General features: G+C 40.3%; 1 protein-coding gene across 10 annotated transcripts in view; it reads right to left on the bottom strand.

Moving 5' to 3' along the window:
* synrg (synergin, gamma) overlaps nucleotides 1–21,154 on the bottom strand; it is a 52,893-nt gene that overhangs the window by 10,344 nt on the left and 21,395 nt on the right. For 4 of the 10 annotated variants that reach the window (XM_017490879.3, XM_017490878.3, XM_017490874.3 and 1 more), the window contains 9 exons: nucleotides 12,591–13,133; nucleotides 11,425–11,585; nucleotides 11,201–11,254; nucleotides 8,411–8,507; nucleotides 6,639–6,787; nucleotides 5,987–6,097; nucleotides 5,764–5,802; nucleotides 2,776–2,808; nucleotides 1–957 (listed from right to left, as the gene is read on the bottom strand). In XM_017490879.3, coding sequence (XP_017346368.1) covers nucleotides 826–957; nucleotides 2,776–2,808; nucleotides 5,764–5,802; nucleotides 5,987–6,097; nucleotides 6,639–6,787; nucleotides 8,411–8,507; nucleotides 11,201–11,254; nucleotides 11,425–11,585; nucleotides 12,591–13,133 — 1,319 coding nt within the window. In that variant the 3' untranslated portion in view covers nucleotides 1–825. The remainder of the gene's footprint in view (nucleotides 958–2,775; nucleotides 2,809–5,763; nucleotides 5,803–5,986; nucleotides 6,098–6,638; nucleotides 6,788–8,410; nucleotides 8,508–11,200; nucleotides 11,255–11,424; nucleotides 11,586–12,590; nucleotides 13,134–21,154) is intronic. The other 6 variants (XM_017490880.3, XM_017490875.3, XM_017490877.3 and 3 more) reach the window with 4 other exon arrangements.

Raw genomic sequence — 21,154 nt, forward strand, 5'->3', positions numbered from 1 at the left:
TAGGAATCATACACAGCGTTTTAATAGACATTGTAAGAGACATCACTGTCTTCAGCCATGGATTAACACTCAAAGTATTTGATGTAAATAAGCTGAATTTTTGTCTACAGTAAAGAAAAGAACAAGCCATTCTGAAGTATCATCTCATCATTCTTCGAGATATAAAACAAAACAAAACAAAAAAAAGATAATACACATCCAAAATGCTGTCACATCTCAACATCGTAAAAGGCCTCGTTTAACGGTCCTGTCTGCTTGTGATGTTTTATGAAATCCACAAAAAAAAGTATATAATTACATCTCAGACAAGCCCACACCCTCCATTTCCATCCATTAACATGATCAACAGCACAGCCCTGATGAGAACGAGCAAGAGGAAAATACCTTTCTATATAAATGTCTAAAGGACGTCTGAATTATACAGAACTCTTTAATATAGTCGTGATCTATTGAACAAGTGTCCTAAATAAATACTACAGTGTAAATCATGGTTGTTTCACATTCTGCAATTAACGAAAGATTATGTTACACTTCTGTTTATCTGACAATCACAGCTCTCTTTATCCGTCCCATACAGTAGTTAAAAGTCTGACAGCCCCCCGCCTCAAGAGGATATACAATCAAAAATACAAACACAGAAGAGTTAAAGATACATGTCAATAAATTATCCATCAGCAAACATTCACAAAACACTGAGTACCGTAACAGGCCAAGCTGAAGAAGCAAAAGCTAGAGGGGGGAAAAGAAGAAAAAAAAAAAAGAACAATAAATTAAGAAGAAGGAAACGTTCAAAAGCAGGTCAGTGGTTCCGCAGCAGCAGAGAAATCACAGCAGGTCAGGGAGGATCAGGCCAGGAGGCTTAGGTTCTACACAGTTAATCCAGAAATTAGCGCAGCTCGCGTGGTACTGGTGTCCGCCGTACGTCAGTTTGAAGTTATCCGTCTCGGAGTTAAAGGCCTGTCCACGGCGTCGGGGGAGAGAGGAGAAACAGAGAGCGTTTAGGCTGGAGAACGTTCGTTAGCATTCGACCAATCAACATTCAGTGCTTTTCTAGCTGTAATCGAAGAGAGAAGGATCTGTTCAGACTGCTGTTGGAGATTACACGTTGTCTAAAAAGACAATGTGAACGGAAAAAATTCATCAGCTTTAGCAGTAAATCCATGTATACTCTCTCAAATGTCTTCTCAATTCCTGTTAAAGACTTCACTCACATTACCCATTAGAATGAATTCAAATAATAATAATAATAATAATAATAATAATAATAATATTAATAATAATAATAACAATAAATATTACACACTTTTGGGACACACCCACACGCACCTAAGGATGGTTTTGGGTTTAGTTAGGGGTATTAAGCATGTATTGGGCGTGGTAAGTGACACTCAACACTTATGATTTAAAGGAGATGCAGACTTTCCTCTTGGTGTCTATATATGGAAGTGGAAAACGAGCATTGTATATGAAGCCGACTCGACAAGCCAATTCTGCACTATCTTCCTAAAAGCCACAGCTGCTGCTCGGTCTCTGTGTGCGTTCCAAGTGAAATATCCATGACTCATGTGTGGTGAATCATTCCCTCCTACACAGAGAGAGGCTGTAATATACACGAGCCTATATAAATACACGCTCACCAGCCAATTTAATAGGAACACCTGTACCCCTGCTTATTCATGCACTTATCCAATCAGCCAATCATGTGGCAGCGTTGCAATGCATCCATCCATTTTTCATACCGCTTATCCTACACAGGGTTACGGGGAGGCCTGGAGCCTATCCCAGGGAACTCGGGGTACAAGGCAGGGCGGGGTACCAACGCATCGCAGGGCACAAGACTAGGTGATTGGATAATTAAACGACTGAGCAAGGGTACAGCTGTTCCTCTACACACACACACACACACACATTTCATTTAGCCTATTTTGACAGGTATTTTCTGTAATCATTTTATTCTTATTATTCACTAAAATAACACCCAGGACTTGTGAAGACCTGTGTTTGTTTGTTTTTAAAGCTGTAAAGGACATGTCTGATAATCCTCTGACTTCCCTGTTCATTTAATCGCTTTTCTCTGTATGTTCATTCATTTACATTTATTCATTTAGAAGATGCTTTTATCCAAAGCGACTTACAAATGAGGGAATACAAGCAAAGTGATATATCAAGCGGAGAACAATAGTAGTGCTACCATATAACATTTATAATTGAGTTCTAGAGGAACAAAGTGTGCAGAGTAGAGGTGTAAGAGACAGAGTCGTTTATTTATTAATTTTTTTAGGATAATGTGGGGTTGGCGTTTTAGGGGATAGTTAGGTGTTCACAGAAGAGGTCGGTCTTTAGCTGTTCTTTGAAGTTTCTGTGGTCTGGATTGAGGTTAGAAGTTCATTCCACCACTGAGGGACAGTTAGTGTGAAGGTTCTGGAAAGGGACCTTGAGCCACGCTGAGTAGACACTCGTACACATTCGTAATTTGGCCATTCAGCAAGTATATGACAGCAATGGACATTTCCATAACAAAAAGGCTAACGTCATGGCGACATATTCCACAGGGTAAGAGATCCGCCGATGGTGAAAGGATCAACCAAATGGGACAGAGCTTGGCTCAAAGGTTAACTGTAATCCAGGTTTAAATGGTTAGGCCTATATGTGAAAAGCTGTGAAGACCATGATACAATCCAGAGGAGGATATTTCTATATCAGAGGATATAAGAGCTTGTCAAAGCCTTCAGACAAATAAAGAAAAGAAAGAAGAAAAAAAAGCACAATATTTACCGTTAACTTTGTGCCTGCATCTTTTGTCAGTGCCTGAAAGTAGCATAAACATTGTCATGGATGTCTGAACCAAAGCAGACTAAAGGAAGTGTCAGGATGGAAAGGAAGTTCATCACCACAAAGCCCCAAGTGTTTGAGTGCTACAGCCCCTAAAAGCCTCACAGGAATAGGCAACTAAACAGTCTCCATATGGTTCGAGTAGCTGAATGTAAATCAAATCTATGCAAATAAGTCAAATTAATAATCTTAAATTAATTATGTAAAGAAACAAACGATGAATACTGTCCAGAAGTGTGTGAAATAATTTAATCTATTCTAGAAACCTAATAGCATTCTGCAAGATTCCAACATTCTTCAGACATAGTGAATGAAGTCTGTGTTTGTTTCCGGACTAGCAGTGACGAGTCAGGAATAAAACACGACAGGGAGTGATGCTTAGGGAAACTCATGAACAGTGGGGCGGTGTGATGTGACGCAGCCTGATGTGAAGCAGATCACCACCCCACAGTGGAGTATTATCCTATAAGCTTTGTGAGTGGCAAATTGCTGTGGTAGCAGGGGAATAAAACAATGATGACATTTTATTATTAATTAAACTACGACCCGTTACAGACTTTATATCGATTTCAGCAGCGCTGTGGTAGAACAACACAATGCCAACAAAAGTCAGCTTCAGATCACAGGGAAGAACATGACGTGACTGTGTTGGTAATACTGGTGTACAGTTTAGATGATATACGTGTGACCAATTTACACAAATACTACTGGTTTGGATTTCATACAAGGATTTAAATAATGTATTCTGGTATAATGTGTATTAACTAGGTAAATATTTGCGTACATTTTCGATGACGATGATATAAAAACAGTCTAGCTTTTAAATAACTAAAATATCAATATGAGGTCTAACTTCCAGCTAGTTGCCCATTCCTGATGATGTTCATGATCCTGAGCCCCTCGGCTGAGATGCAGCCAATCCCAGTCCTGCACACTACAGTCCTACAGAGAAGACCTCCATCCTGAACACCTTTCCCATCAAAAACACTCCTAATGCCCAGCCAAAATGTGGAGTTGTACCTTTCAATTTTTCCAATGAGCAGCTTTTCAGTCTTTCAGGTGAAAAGCAGTAAAACTATTTGATTGGACTTAGTGATGTAAGAAGAAGCATTTTTGTGGAAAGGTGATGGATGGTTGGAATTCCTCTGGCCTTCTTCAGACACTAATGTACTATAGCAAGAAGGCTGTATCTCAGCTTTTATTCACTACCACCAAGACATTCATCCATCCATCCATCCATCCACCCACCCAGCTATCCATCCATTCATCCACCCCTCCATCCATCCATCCACCCACCCACCAACCAACCCGCCCATCCGTCCATCCACCAACCCACCCATCCATGCATCCAATCCACACATCCACCCACCCATCCTTCCACCCATCCATCCATCCATCCATCCATCCATCCATCCAAACTGCTTTATCCTGTATCCAGAGCCTATCCCAGGAAAACTAGGCGTGAAGCAGGAAGTTGCCAATCAACCTACTGCAATGTTTTCAGGATATGGGAGGAAACCGGAGAACCCAGAGGAAACCCACACAGATATGGACAGAACGTTAAAAAACTGCACAGACAGTAACCCGAGCTCAGGATAGAGCCCTGGAGCTGTGAGGAGGCAACGCTACCAGCTGTATCAGTGTGCCGCCACCCATTAAATCAACTGCGCCCTTTTGGAAACATCAGCCCCCTACCAAACTGAGGTGCCAAAATGACTCGTCACCATCATCCGACTCTCTAGAGTTATTTATAATAGCATGCATAATAGAACAGCAGCCTCACAGATCCTCAGCAAAGCTGTGTACTGGGAATGAACAGCCAGAGCCAAGAGAATGTGTATCCTGGAATCCAGTGGTGCTTCAAAGTTTGTGATCCCTTTAGAATTTTCTGGATATCTGCATAAATATGACCTAAAACATCATCAGATTTTCACACAAGTCCTAAAAGTCAAAGACAACCCAATAAAACAAATGAGACAAAAATATTATACTTGTATACGGAAAATGATCCAATATTACATATCTATGAGTGGCAAAAATATGTGAATCTCTAGGATTAACAGTTAAATTTAAGGAGAAATTAGAGTCAGGTGTTTTCAATCAATGGGATGACAATCAGGTGCGAATGAGTGAGCACGCGCCCTGTTTTATTTAAAGTACAGGGATCTATCAGAGTCTGATCTTCACAACACATGTGTGTGGAAGTGTATCATGGAATGAACAAAGGAGATTTTTGATGATCTCAGAAAAAGAGTTGTTGAAGCTCATCAGACTGGAAAAGGTTACAAAACCATCTCTAAAGAGTTTAGACTCCACCAATCCACAGTCAGACAGATTGTGTACAAGTGGAGGAAATTCAAGACCATTGTTACCTTCCCCAGAAGTGGAGACCAACAAAGATCACTCCAAGAGCACGACCTGTAATAGTCCGAGAGGTGACAAAAAGGAACCCAGGGTAACTTCTAACCAACTAAAGACCACTCTCACATTGACTAATGTTACTGTTTAGGAGTCCACCATCCAACACCGAACAACAATATTGTGGGCTGCAAGGAGAAAGCCACTGCTCTCCAAAAAGAACATTGCTGCCCTTTTGCAGTTTGCTCAAGATCACATGGACAAGCCAGAAGGCTAATGGAAAAATGTTTTGTGTAAAGGTCACATACTTTTGCTACTCAGATATGTAATATTGGATCATTTTCTTCAATAAATCAATGACCAAGTATAATATTTTTGTCTCATTTATTTGATTGGGTTCTCTTTGTCTACTTTGAGGACTTACTTTGAGATTTATGCAAAATTCCAAAGGGTTCACACACTTTCAAGCTACAGAGTTTCCATCTAACTTCTACAGACACGGGTCATTTTGGCACCTTGGACTAGGAGCACCAGCTTCCCAAAGGCACCAAAACAAAGACCAGTTTGTCATACTTTTTTAAACAGACGTCCAAATGTGTTCTCCTCTTTCTTCTACAAAATAACCAAAGGCAAAGGGCAGAGGTCAGTCTCGGACCTTTTGTGACCAAAATTGTGTGAGGTTAGGGCATTTTTGCTGTTGTGACTGCAGGAAAAACATCATGGTGAAGGTAACAGGAATAAGAATAGCAATACATGAATATATCTGGCCTGGTATGACTGTGTATGCAATGCAGACCTTGCTGCGCGAATCCACATTGAGTAGACACACTCCACAAGCCAGCTCCTTTGCATTCTTGATTCCGTGCCTCAGGATACAGGAGGAGAAGTCCAGAGAGCTCTCATCAGGCTGGAAAAACACACAAACACACAGAGAATGAATGCCTATGCTCCATAAAGAGATTTTAGACTCCTCTGAGCCTCAGATGGCAGTGGAATTACAGCAGCTGATCCAGTCTGCTGATCACTACATCTGCACAAAAAAAAGTACAACACCTCAGACAAGACCAGGTGCTTTTGGATTGCATGAAAAGAGAATTCATATACTGCCTTCCAACTCCCACTCGCTCTTGCCCAGAGCTCGCTCACTTACACACACACACACACACACAGAGACACCTCAAATATTATCGTCTGCTCTTTGAAAAGTAATATTCTCCCAGGGGTGAACCTCTAGACTGAGCACAAACCCATCTCTCCATTTTTTGTTCTTTTGCTACACAGCACTGACCAGCAATCTGCTTCACACCACCTCAGAGCACAGAAAAAACTCACTAGAAGACATCTCGAAAATTGTGTTGAATGACGTTCCACCTGACTGAAAAATGAGATTTGTGTCAAAAAGTTACGGTGTGCCTGGAGCGTTTCGTTCCGATGGTGGACCCACTCACCGTGAGGTTGGCCAGAGACATGAAGCCCATGAGGTTGTTCCACACACGGCTGATGTCTTTCAGCAGCTCCTGCAGTTTCTCCGAGCACACGGCCGTGGCCTTGATGCCCAGCTCCACTCGCCTGGCCACACGATACACCTCCACCACACCTATAACACAAACACACATTTGATTTGGATTCAGTGCCAGGCTGGAATAATAATAATAATAATAATAATAATAATAATAATACCACCATTGTTAATGCATCTTGATCTGTTGTTAAAATATAATCTTCATATAATTTTTAACATATAATCTTCACCCATCATAAAGACTAGTTTTCCTGTAGTTTTTTTAAGTGTCTACTAATACTACTGCCCTGTCACAGACACAACTGGGGTAACAGGGGATATTAATGCACAAGTAAGGTGAGATGAAACTAAAAGCACTAAGCTGTCAGTTGTGCAGTGTGTGCTGAGAAAACAGATCTCAGCAAGCTTCAGCACTGCGTTTTAGTGAAGATGTAGCATTCAGAGCTTAATAAAAGCCCACTACAAGCCTGATACAAGGAGAAATTTGAAACTCTCCACTGACACATGAAAAAAGGATGGTGAGGTTCATTTCTAGTGGAGCGATCACGGTATATATCACGGTTAAAAAAAGAACGGCGTAAGGAGATGTTACACAAGGAATAAAATACAGTGGGGTGTGCTGTTATAGGGAAATAATCAACAACACAGTGGGGTTATATGACCCCAACAGGAAGTATTGTTGCACTTGATTAGAGGTCATAACTCAGAATTCCCAACCTCCGACCAGGAAGAACCAAAGAAAGCCCGCTCAACTCGGAATTCTTAACTCTGGATGGTCTACTCAAGTCCGAGTTCCTACGAGTTACATCGAGTCAACACGGCCGCTCACAACATCAGCAGTAAACATAAAAAAAGGTAGCAATTCTTACCTTTATGTTCTTTATACAAGTATATGCCTTAGATCAAACGGACATATTCGCTTGTTAAATCGATAACATTGACTATACAGGATGTCAAGGAGGCATCAATGTTTTTCCCCGCTTTATAGCGTGCATGCATGGAGGTTGAAAATGACATAACTCTGAGATTCCCACTTCCTCAGTGGAATGCAGCATATCACACCACCCCGGGGTAGATTATTGTCCTACGACAGCATGTTCGGAATAGTTTAATTCCTCTTATATGACAGCAATATTTACTTATTGTTCATTAAAAGAATTCTTTTTTTATCCACTAATAGTTACATTTCCTGTTGCAGGAGGTCGTGCGAAAACAAGTTACCGCTTTCCATAAGCAGCTGTTCCCTCAAAAGTCTTTATTGATTCATTTCGTTTTAATTAGAGAGTTACTGAATAAAGTGTAACGTTATCACCCTGAAAACTTTCCTCTGGACGAAAACGTATCCTTTACCTCAAAGCCCTGATGTGAAGTCTCCTTCCATGAATGGTAAATAAATGTTCCTCGTTACAGAAAGTTTCACCATAGCAACCGTTACATAAGCTGCTTTGTTAAATAACAAATAAATCTGCTTAAAACTTTTAAATGGAAATTATGTCAGCGTCTTCCACAAAAGGTCTCTTTGGAGTTAGTTGTTACTATAGAAACAATAATGTATTACAAAATGGCTGCATTAATTAAAGACTGACATTACTATCAGAGCTGCTGTGATGGAATATTAATCAACACCCTTTGACCAATCAGAATGAAGAATTTACTTAGTGATGTGATACAGTGGATATTAATCCCAGCAGCTCTCACCTAGTAGGTACTCCATGCCTCGTGCGGACTGGATGACCTCAGTGCACACGCTGGAACTGCTGATACCATTAAGGGTGTTGTTGGCAGTGGAGATCACCTGCAGAGTGAAAGAGAGAAGAAGCAGGGGGAGGTCGAGATGTAATGCAAAGATGTTGAGAGAATGAAAAGTAGCATATGAGAGAGGAGCTTTTTTCCCCCGGACACAGATCCTTTGTTATGTAATTTTAAATAGTTTTTAAAAAATGAATACAATGCTAGTCAAATACTAAGCATATTAGGCAAATGTGTCCCATGAAATTTATTCATTAGAGACATTTCAGCTTTTTTATTCCCGAACCTTCAACTCACAGAATTCAAACCTGTCGCACTGTATAGAGCTGCCAAACCCTGAAGAGGAATAATACATAACCCCACTGGTAGGAAGGGGAGAGTACGGTAAAGAACATTTTCGATTGAGTGCTTTCACTTCAAGTCGAGAGGAAAGCACCAACCAAAAGATTACTACTGTGAGATGGGGGAAAGGGGGGGGGGGTTGGCAGGGGGGTTTAAAACACGTACACAACTGTCAATCATTCATATATCAACTGGATTATCTGTCGTTTTTATTGGACGGTGTGGGGGAAGAAGACTTTTGGCCAATTCTCACTTTGTGTTTTTATTCAAAGTTAATCTATAATTTTATGCCACTACAAACCTCAACGGCCAAAAGTTTGTGGACACCTGACCGTCACACTGATGTCTTTGTTGAACATCCCATTCCAGGTTTAACAGTTTCGGGAAGAACCACATATGGGTGAGTTGGTCAGGTGTACACAAACGTTTAGCCATATAAACACATCTGTTTTTGTTTTTTTTTTAAAACAAAGCCCAATTAAAGCTCGAGATAAAGCCTGAGAGGTTTATCAAGCGAACATACTTCATATCACCAGAACGCAACTTGGGCTGAAAACATGTACAGTGTTTTTAACGCAGGCTGAGGAGTTTTTGAATCTTTCAATGAATTTGATTATTACTTTGACAGTGGACCTGAATGCAAGAATGCAAGGAAACTCCAGCGCAAAGTGCAAACACGATCACTCACTGAATACAAAGCCTTTTGATTTACTTCACTCAGAAATCCACTGGTATCCTTACAGCATAGATATTGTTCAGTGTTCTGTACAGAAACTGATTATGTTAACGCAGTAATATTACACCGATCAGACAGAACACGAGGCTTGACGTTTTGGAGGTGCTCTGACCCGGTTGTCTCGCCGTCACAATCTGGCCCATGTCAAAGTCGCTCACATCCTTACGTTTGCCCATTTTTCCTGCTTCCAACACATCAACATAGAGAACTGACTGTTCACTTGCTGCCTAATATATCCATTGCCATTGTGATGGGGTGATCAATTTTATTCACGTCACCTGTCAGTGGTTTTAATGTTATGCCTGATCGTGTATTTTTCCCCATTTTATTTATTAGATGTGATTTTGGTTCTTATGCATTACTTTTCTTTAGAGATGCACCGATGATCGGCTGATCAGCATGATTTTTCATGCTATCGGCCGATAGTTTAAAATCATCCGATGATCAGGGCTGATTATATCCTGTCAATCAAAAGAGGGCGGGAAAACACATCAAATTCGTGCTGTGTATAAAGATGATGTCTCTTGTGTGGAATGACGACAAAACTACGGTTTGTAATCTCTGTAATCTCTGCGCTGATAAAATGTTACACCGGACGCTGCAGCAGTGAAGCGGGAGATTCAGCGTCGAGTCTAATTTTTTTTTTTTGTCGAGCGGCTCGCGTTGAATTAAAGCGCCAGTACACCATTGAAAGATTTAAATGAAGATGAGTTGACAAAGTATATAATGCACAGAAAAATATATTTGTAGAGTAATATATTTCATATCCAGTTAATGTTAATATATAAAAAAGTTGATATTATATATTAACAGTTTGATGTTAGTGATGAAGTAGAAATGCTTTTGTTTGTGCAGGGTGAATGTGAGACTAACAGGAGGTTTTATAGAATTCAGTCCATGTTAATATGAATTAATAACATTCAATGAGTTAATAATCCTACTTTAATCTTCAGAATTGAGTTCATGTGTTAAAGTTAATTAGAGTCATGTGTTTTGTGTTTGAGACCAGTTACTGTGAAACAACTTGTTCACATGGAGAGAATAAAGTTTTTATTTGCATTTCTTTCAGAATTGTGGAATGAATTATTATTCATTTAAAAGAAGGAATAAAAGGCAGAACTATCGGTATTGGTTATCGGTATCGGCCGATATCACTCTGAATAATCGGTTATCGGCCGATATCACTCTGAATAATCGGTTATCGGCCGATATCACTCTGAATAATCGGTTATCGGTATCGGCTGAGAAATTTAGTATCGGTGCATCTCTAATTTTCTTTTTTTTTTTTAAATGTTATATATAAAATATATATATATATTTGTTAAAAGCCCAAGAGATATCTCATATCCTGTTGGAGTCTGATGCTTCTCTTGAATATATTAGCTCTTCATATGCACACGTACACCACTATGAACACAAACCTTTTTTAAATGATCCTAGGTTATAAGGAGCTAGGATCAGAGCACGGGGTCTAAAATAATGACTACAACGACTTTAAAAGTCGCTGATTACTGATCATCGCTGTTAAATAAATGAACAAATACACCGGGGACCCCTATCTCTACCCAGTGGAGCCCTGAGGATTAACAGTTTGAAGAGCTCTGGCACTCTTATTCGTGAGGTTTGTGTTTTGACGTGTTTGGGTAGGGGTGCAGTGTTACCTGAAGAGCGCTCTCCAAGCACCTCTGCCATTCATACGCGTAGCGCTCACTCTCCTTTGTTGTCGCAGCGGAGAAGAGCGGTTGTAAAGAGTTGAGAAAGGGAGAGAGAATTCAAACGTATTCAGGCGATTATTAGAACATAGTTATGCCGAGTAAATCCAGAAAAGAACCAGTGCATCTGTCAGACTGGGAAAGAGGGACCGAGAGAGAAGAGCAGCACTGACCTCCACCTCTCCTGTTAAGTCTTTGTACTTGTCCCGGATGACTGGCAGTGCTGGTTTCTCACTCAAGGTGTTGGAGCGATCGCGGAACTGCTGCTCCGGAGCAGGAGAAGGTGTGGAGCAGATCTCTTTCTCCCCTAGACTGTGGCTGCGCTTATGGGACCCTGCAAACACACACACACACACTTCATTAATGATGTTTCAATTACTGTTTTTCCACCATGCTTCATTTATTATGTGGGTCTGGGTATTTATCCTGTTCTTTAATTACAACTTTCAGCCCTAAAACGTTGCCACTAATGCATCCAGGACCAGGACAGCGACCACAAATACCTCATTTGCAACAAATGATAATTATGTAGTGAAGCAGCAGGCCAGTGGTGTAGGTATAAATTATTCAGCAGATTTCACACAGAAACGTGTAGTGCAGGCACTAAACACACACACAGCACAAACAGTCACGCACGCGCATGCACACACTGGTGACACTGACAGACATTCACACTCCCAAAAGATACACATCAGTCTCCAGGTGACCATCACATCACTAATCTTTTGCAGCACAGGACACACTCATCAGATTAACTCACAAACAGAGGACAGGGAAAACAACGAATAGCATGTTTCATAGCAACAAAATCACTCTGGCGTTGAGGAGGGGGCGGCGAGAAGCAAATAAGCTTTTATCACTGTGAGGACGCAACAATAAATGACAGCAGATTAATGAACGAGGAGGCTGTTAACGTTTGCTCGTGGCGTTTGTCTGGCTGCGTTCCTCTGTCTCTGATAAACTTGGCAGATTCTTCAGTCGCAATACTGCCATCTACTGTTAGCTGGAATAACTAATGGAGCTGCTGACAGCAGCTGTGGATCCGCTACGTGCCAGCCTTATCAGGCCCAGTCCGCCACAGAGAGAAACTTGGTTCTGTATTGCAAAGACCAGGCAAATCTAACATCCTCAAATGTTGTTATACAAATGCTAGCCATCTTGTTATTCATATATCATCATACTAGTTGATTATAATGCTTAAATTTTCCTTTGCTTTTATGTTACATCATATTACATTTCACAGCAAGCAAAAAAAAAAAATAAAAAAAAAACAATGTCTGCTTCTTCAGTCTGCCTTTTACTTCCCCCAATCCCCCTACCCCCAATGTGGCTCACTCACCTTGCACGGACAAATCAAAGGTGGCGAGCTCATTCTTGATCATCTCCTCGCTGGATTTTGCTTTCGGCTGAGCACTTGCCTTGAGGAAGTCCGATTTGCCAAACTTGGGCTTGTCAGCCTGGAAAGCCCCAAAGTCGTCTGGCACCTCGGGATGCGTGGCCTCGAGACCTGGATCAGCTGCGTCGGACTTTTCTGAAACGGTGCTGGCGAAGTCACCGAAATCGTCGTCTTCTTCCTCTCTAGGCGTGTGCTGGGCTGAGCTGAAATCGGCAAAGTCAGCAAACCCTGCGTCCTCGATGGGGAACGTGGTGACTTTTTCAAGTGTGGTGTGCGTGATGTTCTCCGAGCTTCCAAACGGCGTCTCCTTCTTGTGAAGCATGGCTGAGGACGGGAGACCAGACACAGGAACTCCCAGGGCTTTCGTGCCGTGGCCAGGCAGCGCGTCGTCTTTGTCGGACCAGTCGCAGCCGGTCAGGCCGCTGATGCGAGAGTTCCCGAAAGGATCGAACTTGAGATCGTCAACCTCTGAAAGAGAACAGAAACCTATGTGGTTCCAGATCATAAATGTAAACCGCCAAACCAAACCAAACAATTAAACACAGACTTGATTCCCTATGTTCTTTTTTCTATGTTGACCAAGATCACATTGTATATGCAGCACAAAAAAAAAAAAATGAATTTCAAGAAAGTTATAAAATAAAATAAAATAAAATAAATAAATAAAAACCTGCCTTGTTTCTGGGAAATAAGTCTTATTTTTTTGTGTAAAAAGAAAAATAATATTATCAAGCATGATCTACATTAGAAAGGTAATCTCATTTTAAGAACGTATATCTAACTTCGTCTTAATAAGATCCTCCAGTAAAATAAAGCCAGATTTAACCAGTAACAAGCCAGAACAATGGTTTGCCGCTATAATATTCCAGCAGAGGAAACACAAATGTTTCCCTTATTTTAGGAGTAAGCTTGCACTTGCACAACTTAAAGAGTTTACAATACAGCAGCTGTGTCATGGTTATGCTGAAGTCCATACTAAACTACATTACCCATCAGCCCTAGCATGTCACATGACCATCTCATACGGCTCACTGATCACTCACACCTGTTCTGTGTTACCCCTAATAAGCACCCCTATAGAAGTTTTACTTTTTCAGCACCTAATTTTCAAGCGTTTGTTGTTGTCATGTGTGCTACAGCCGCCTTCATAATCCGCAGGTTTGTGTGTATGTTGTGACGGTTCTTGTTTTCACAGTTTTCGTTGTTTGTTTTGCACTTTATTCGATAAAAAAATCTGCGCCTTCTACAATCCCTGACACTATGTTGCAGAGTTTTTCCCTGTTTTAATAAAAACGGCAAAAATACCAATGCTTATTTTTAGTCACTTACTTTTATTACGCTGTTGGAAGAAATTGTTTTATTGTAAGCTTTTCTTTCTTTCTTATTTTTTTTTGCTAATTATTAAGCTTAGATTAAGGGATAAATTCTTAATCAGCTCAAACAAGAGACTAAAATATTTTAGTCTCAATTTAGTTAACTCTATCTTGAATAACTGTGTTTTCATTGCTTGTAATAAGCATAACCTGCAACCAAAGTTTGGCATTTTTGTCTACTTTTTAAGATCCAATAGCATTTTTAGTGACTAGATATGTATGCTATTTTCAAGATTTCTTTACTGAGACAGATTTTTTTTTGTTTGTTTAATTTTTAGTAAACTAGATTTAAGTAAGCGTGTCTTGCTTGTTTCAAGAAAGGCATTTTTTGCAGTATGGAAAGTGAACATGACTCCTTCCGGAATTAAACCTGTCCAATGACTTTTGATTAAAACACTGCAGTTGTTTAATACTGCATGTTAAAGACTTACCGAGCTCATTTTAGCGTAGTTTGAACCGATTTGAACGGGTTAGGATAATAATTTTAACTATATATAAAACTTCTATGCCTATATACTTGTGCAGTGTGGAGACAACCTTACACAACAAAATCCCCAGTGTTGAATTCATATCCGAAGTGTTTATAGTCCAGTTGGACTATATAAACGCTCTGGGGGTTAATTCAACACTAGGGATATTGCTGTGTACCTGTGTGACACCTACTGATTACACAGCCTGGTCTACTGTAGGCATGTTTGACCCTGGCCACTACAAATAACCTGAGAAATGCTTTCAGAAATAGTTAACTTCAGATAGACACTTGGGGGACACTTTTTCAGGTACACCTACCATACAGGTGCTGGTGTTTTAGGTCTGCAGTTACTGACTGTATCAAAGCGTCAGCCTACTTCTACCCTGTCCCTCAATGGAAAAATGACCACGCGCAACAGTAGCCATGTTTCCATCTAAGTTCCGCATTGAACTTACGCCAAACCATGGAATATTGCATAAAACATTTGCGAATATAGCACTGCTCCGATCCCATGTGTTAAAGAGAACAAAACTGGCACATCTTGCTCATCACCGTTTTTATTTTTCTGAGCCATTTATCAATGAACAAGTCACATGATTTGCTGAGGCAAAGTCACATGACTTGTTTGATGCATATCGAGGAACTTATTCGTTAAAAAGACTTCTTATCGAATAGCGGCTTAGCGGCTGTGGCTCCGGTGGTAGAGCGGGTTGTCCACTAATCGTAGGTTTGGTGGTTCGATTCCCGGCCCACATGACTCCACATGCCGCAGTGTCCTTGGTCCAAGTTGCTCCCGTTGGCAAGCTAGTGCCTTGCATGGCAGCTCTGCTACCGTGTGTGTGTGTGAGAGAGAATAAGAACCACTGTAAAGCAATTTGTGGAACCGCTAAAGGTTTATAAAAAAAAAGGCACTATATAAGTGCACACCAAAAAAAGATCCACCTCAATTGAGCGTATCCATTTTTTAAATGCACATTTTGGAGATTTTATTCGCATCTGGAGTTTCCATCCTGCATTTTTATCCCAGAATTTGCATAAAAATACGTGGATGGAGACACAGCTACTGACATGGCTGTGTGTGTGTGCTCCCGGTAAGACTGCATCCGACTTCGCAGTTGTGCTCTGATTTTTAACCTCCTCGATGTCACTGATGAGAAACAGTCCATAAACGTGGATGAAGTGCAAATGCATGTGCATGAGTTTTTGTTTTTTTAAGTTGAGAGCAAGTTGTAAATGAGCTACAGGTAATAAACGAGGCCTAGCCAAATGTGTTGTTTCCTTTTCCCGTATTATTTAGTGTAACTGGTGAGTTAGTTTAGTTGATTGGTGTTTTCAACAACATATGGAGTTCTGGACGGAGACGGCGTGTGCAGTTCGTACTAGAGCTGAGTGAATCTTGTGGCCTAAACAACAATGTTAAAATCATAATCCACTCAAGAAGGCAGCGTCACTGCATTGAAAGATCCAGAACATATTTCAGCATTCTGAGAGAAAACTCTGCTGGGTCTCAGAAGCACTTACAACCGAACACAGAGTGCAACGCTCTTAATGACTACGTTTACACGGATAGCAATAATCGAATTATTGACCTTATTCTGAATAAGACAATATTGTGATTAAGGTGTTTACATGAGTCGCGTTTAGAGTACTCCTTTCATGTTCCTGTTTTACGTGTTATAGAACATGGATCGATTAACGTCACACGTCATTACGTCACCGCGCCACGCCGTCCGACGTCCCTCCAGAATTTCACGTATCGACATACAGTTCATCTTCGTTATGGAACCGTATAGTTTTCATTTTGAATTTTTACGAAAGCTTCAAGTGCAGTTAATTATTTGTCATGATGTACGTGCAAATAAGATGACTGAAGCCGTGGGCTGCGTCCCAAACCGCGTACTTACCTACTATATAGCAGCCGAAATACATGTATACTATACTACATAGTAGGTAAGTACGTGGTTTCGGACGCAGCCATGATCTGTTGTTTACTGTCAAACAGTTGAGCACTGCTGTGTGTGTACCTGTCCGGTCACAAAACGCGGTGAAAACTCTCACACGACATTAATAGTGTGATTAAGGTGTGTACATACACACCCACACACCCATAATGCGACTGAAACAGGAGTACGCCACACGTCTTAATTCGATTCATGTTTACTTCGAGTATGACTTTAATCGGATTAAGGTCATCAATAATCTGTGTTTACGTGCTAGTTTCTTAATCGGAGTATCGTCTTAATATCGGATTATTGTCGTCCATGTAAACGTATTGACTGTTGCACATGACTTCACATAAAGAGGGCACCGTCTCTGGACATTTCGCACATGCAGCCTGCCTTCTTTAAATAAATGTAAAATATGTAAGAAATAAAACAAACCAAAATAAATGTTTTTTTAAAAAAAACCATCATCCCTGATAAAAAAATAAAAAATAAAAAATAAACCATGAAGGAACAGCAAAGCGCTGACATTCAGACTCCAGCAATGTAAAATCTCCTTACCGAAAGCGTCACTATATCAGTGATTATAAAATTCTACTAAACAAACACCTTTTTAAAATCAGTTTATCACCAGGCTGTGATTATGTGCATTATCTGCCCAGCAAGTCACTCTGTATGCTGTTATAAACTAATAACATAATAGAAGAGGCACATTAAACCTAAACCAGCGGGCACTGCTGTCGGAGCTGCTGTTATAGAAAACAAATCTGATGGTGTGTTTATTTCACGAGGCACTCAACAGTGCTGTGGAATAGCTACAGTTAAAATCCATCAATCGTTACTGCTGTGAAGGTATTGATGTGCCTTGGAGCTTTTCAGGCTCTTTTCAATGTTCGCTAAATACTAAATAACTCAAATACTCTCGCCACTCTTTTATGTGTTAACTATGCCAGGCTTCAATGGCTTGCTTAAGTAAGACAAATTGCTGTCATTTTAGATTCCATTCATATTTAGCAGAATGTTGGTTTACACCATGAAATTTGGAAATATTGTGGACTGTATTGTTAAGTACGTGCAAAAGTCTTGCATCTTACAGAACCAGCCAGGGTTTTTCTGGAGACTTTGACTGTTGCACCTGCATCTAAAATAAACCCAGCATCCTTTATTATGGTTTTTTTTCTGGGGGAATAATAATTTTTAAAAAAAAAAAAAAAAAAAAAAAAAAAAAGTGTTCTTTTACGTAATATACTCGTTTCTTTACTGACATACAAACATCTTTCTAATGTTTGGAAAGCCATAATGTTTTTGTACTGACTCGATAAGGTCATGATAGAAAACATGAAATAATAAATAAATAAATAAATAAATAAAGTTTGTAATAAGAAAAAAATAGGGGGCCTAACACTTCTGCGCAGTACTGTACAAGTTTCCACATGAAACTTCAGGTCATTAGTCCACAATTTTTATGCATCCAAGCTTGCTAACAAATACACTGATCATTTCCCTAATCGTTTCTTTTTGCTTAATTATAAATCGGTCGTATTCGTTGTTTTATAACCACGATACTTTTTTTTTGCACCACCTTTTTTTTTTTTTTGTTTCCAAAGAAACAACCACAACATGCTCTATATATACGGTTTTGTTTGACACGGCTGCTTGCAGAAACCATTTGTGAAATTGACAAGGAACTTGTGCAGTGTGCTTGTTTCGTGCATGGCTAAATCCACTTTGAGTCGCAAGAGGAAGAAAGAAGGAAAGGGAAGAAGTAAGAACGGCACGCATTTCCGCTACACCAGCATTCATATTTATTACGACAACATTGGCAGAGAGAGAAAGATAGGTCACAAAAAGGTCTGTTGTTACAAGAGCTTTGCCAAACACTTAAAACGTCTTTTTTTCGGTCATTATGAGAATACAAAGGCATGCAGAGTTGGGTGAAAATGGAGAGAAAAGAAAAAGAAAAAAAAAAAAAAAAAGCAAGAACGTTAAGAGAGTATCCCGAAACCAGAACTGAGAAGGCACATTGACAGCCTAAAATGTTATCGTGGGTCAAAGACACATTCTAGTTGTGCTGAAAAAGGAGAAAGCAAGAGAGAGTAACAGATTCATACAGAACATTTACTAAGCAAAGAGAAAAGCGGAATCAAAATACAAGTTTGCAGTTTTTCTCCCTTTGAGGAACTGAAAGCGTCATTCAAATCTTCCTCACGAGAACGTTCAGGAATTTGGTATGCGGTCACCGAATCATCTACGTGTATTCTTAGGACGTTCCATTTTAAATTGCTTCTCAAACAACCGGACTAGATTGTATTGTGCGGCATAGTGTAGATAATATTCTCGCTGCCAGGTACTCAAAGGGTTCAAAGTAAACAAAGAGGACTAGCCTATCAGAGCATTAGATTTGTTTGAGTGACAGGTGCAGAATTAAGACAGCAGAGACAGTATCCTTTTTCTCTCGCCACCTGTATGTGCAGAGCTCCTGTGCATATCTGCTAAGCAGGAACACCACAATTGGTCCCCCCCCCCAAAAAAAAAAAAATTAAAATAAATAAAGAGTGGGACCTTATTTCATCCCGACATAATGCAGAAAATGAACATATAACATCAGCATATAAAACACTGTGCAGAAATACTGATAGAAAGCAATCTCACATAAATACAAACACAATCCGGAGTATCAATCGAGTCCATCTATTTTGAAAATAAATAAGAGTATATATTCCTGTAATAAAAATACACTATTCATTGAACAGGTGTACATTTACTTGTCCGAAAACAGTACCCATTTCCACAGGTATGTCTAGAATCCTGGCAATATTCTTACTGCTTTCTTGTCAATTTCACAAATTGCAAAGGCAGGCACAAATTGCGGCAAACAAAAGCAAGGTAAGATGAGAAGTAACACGGTGTTGCCCTGTGAGAACCGCTGGAGGCTCAGTTATGTGGCAATGAACCCATAACGAACTGAGGACACATTGTTTTGGGGGCTCTGGCTTGAAACAGAGATGCTGGGGAAAAGAGATACTGTCTCGTCAAAGGTTAGCAAGACATCCAGAGCTTAGTGCAGGTGCTGGTTAAATCAATACTGGCCAGTGGTTGAGCAGTGACCAGAAGGTAGTGAGTTCAAATCCCAGGACCGGCAAAGCAGCGCATCTTATTCTGTCTCACTTGCTTTTGATGCAAAGCGACTAACATCAGCCAAATGAACAAATGTGAATGTATAACACCTGAGCTCTGGCATTGCTCGCTAACCAGACTAGAGACAGCTGTAGCAGGAATACAACCCACCCAAATAAATAAAATAAGATCAATTTTCATAGAACACAGTCAAGCTCAAGGATGAATGAAGCTCTGAGTTTAGGGCTTTTGGAGCACTGAATTTATGTGACTCTTTTTACGGGGACTTATTTACCACTAGCAGGCTGTGACAATAAGGCAACGGGCCTTTCAATCGATTTACCTCTAACCCCGTTCCAGCAGGCTCGGAAACACTGTATCTACCCTCAGTGCTTCCTGATACTGGGCCGATATCTTCATAGGTTAACGGATTGATGTAATGCCTTGCATGAAAACTAGACGACATGAGCCACAGAGGGTGAGATGTCACGTAAATTAATGATGATTGACCGGAGAGAAGGAAATGATCCATATGAAAGAAGTCCTATTAAAACCGTGCTCACAGTGCACCAACACACCTAGAAAGAAAAGCCCATTGCCAAGAAGGAGCATCAACATTTCATCAGAAAATGCTGATAGATGCCAAGCAAAAGATAATCTGTCTCCAATTTAAATACATCAATATATTAGATACAAGTTACAAATAATTTAAGTCTGGTACTCAACTTAATGCTTCATGTTCAAACTGCAGCAATAAATGTCCTCACTTTTGCCAGATCAAGCTGTGATTCCCAATGACTGGATGTTTGTAAATGCCTTAAGCTGAAAAATGGCTCTGGATAAATAGTGATTAGATCTCAGGGCTGGTTTATAGTAAAGTAGAGTTGGTAATAAACTATGGTTAAAAACAAAAACCCATTTAAACCAATCCTGCAAACCATTAATTATTTGTTGTTAACACCATTAAAAGCTTAATTGTTCTGCTATTTTGGGCGTGCCCCATTGTTTTTGCTCAGGCGTGTAGCAGCAGAGTGTGAAAACGTTGAGCAGTAGTGTTCTACGAGCCACCATGGGCAAAACGACACGAGGCTGCGGGCTGGATTTGGCATGCAGGGGTGTTTGACATGTTCAAGAAAGACAAGTTCATTTGTGGTCATCTCTGGAAATTCTTCCGACCATGTTACCACTTATAAAGAATCTACACAATACTGAGAGCTGAATCATCCGCTGTGAGCCCAGGGCAGTAAAAGAAATTGTGTCACGTCTCTACCCCAGAGCTGAACCTGAAGCCTAACATCCAATGAGTTGTTTTGGGAGAAATGTGGCCACCTGCCTACTAGCATGTTTGCAGTTCAGTCGAAGAGCAGTGAAGCTACAGGACATGCATTATAACGGGGACACTGGCGATCATTTCTGACACAAGCATTAGTGTTGGACAAAAGGTGGGTCGTGACACCCTAAATGAAGCCGCAGAACAGAGAACCAGTCACCTGATTCATTGTAAGCGATGATGTTAGAGGATGTTGAGAGATTATTATTAGTATTATACTTTCCAATTAGATTTCCAATGTAGAGACCCCACTGCCACTTCAGCCTAAGACC

Source organism: Ictalurus punctatus, chromosome 17 (assembly GCF_001660625.3).
Source record: "Ictalurus punctatus breed USDA103 chromosome 17, Coco_2.0, whole genome shotgun sequence".
Classification (NCBI taxonomy): domain Eukaryota; kingdom Metazoa; phylum Chordata; class Actinopteri; order Siluriformes; family Ictaluridae; genus Ictalurus; species Ictalurus punctatus.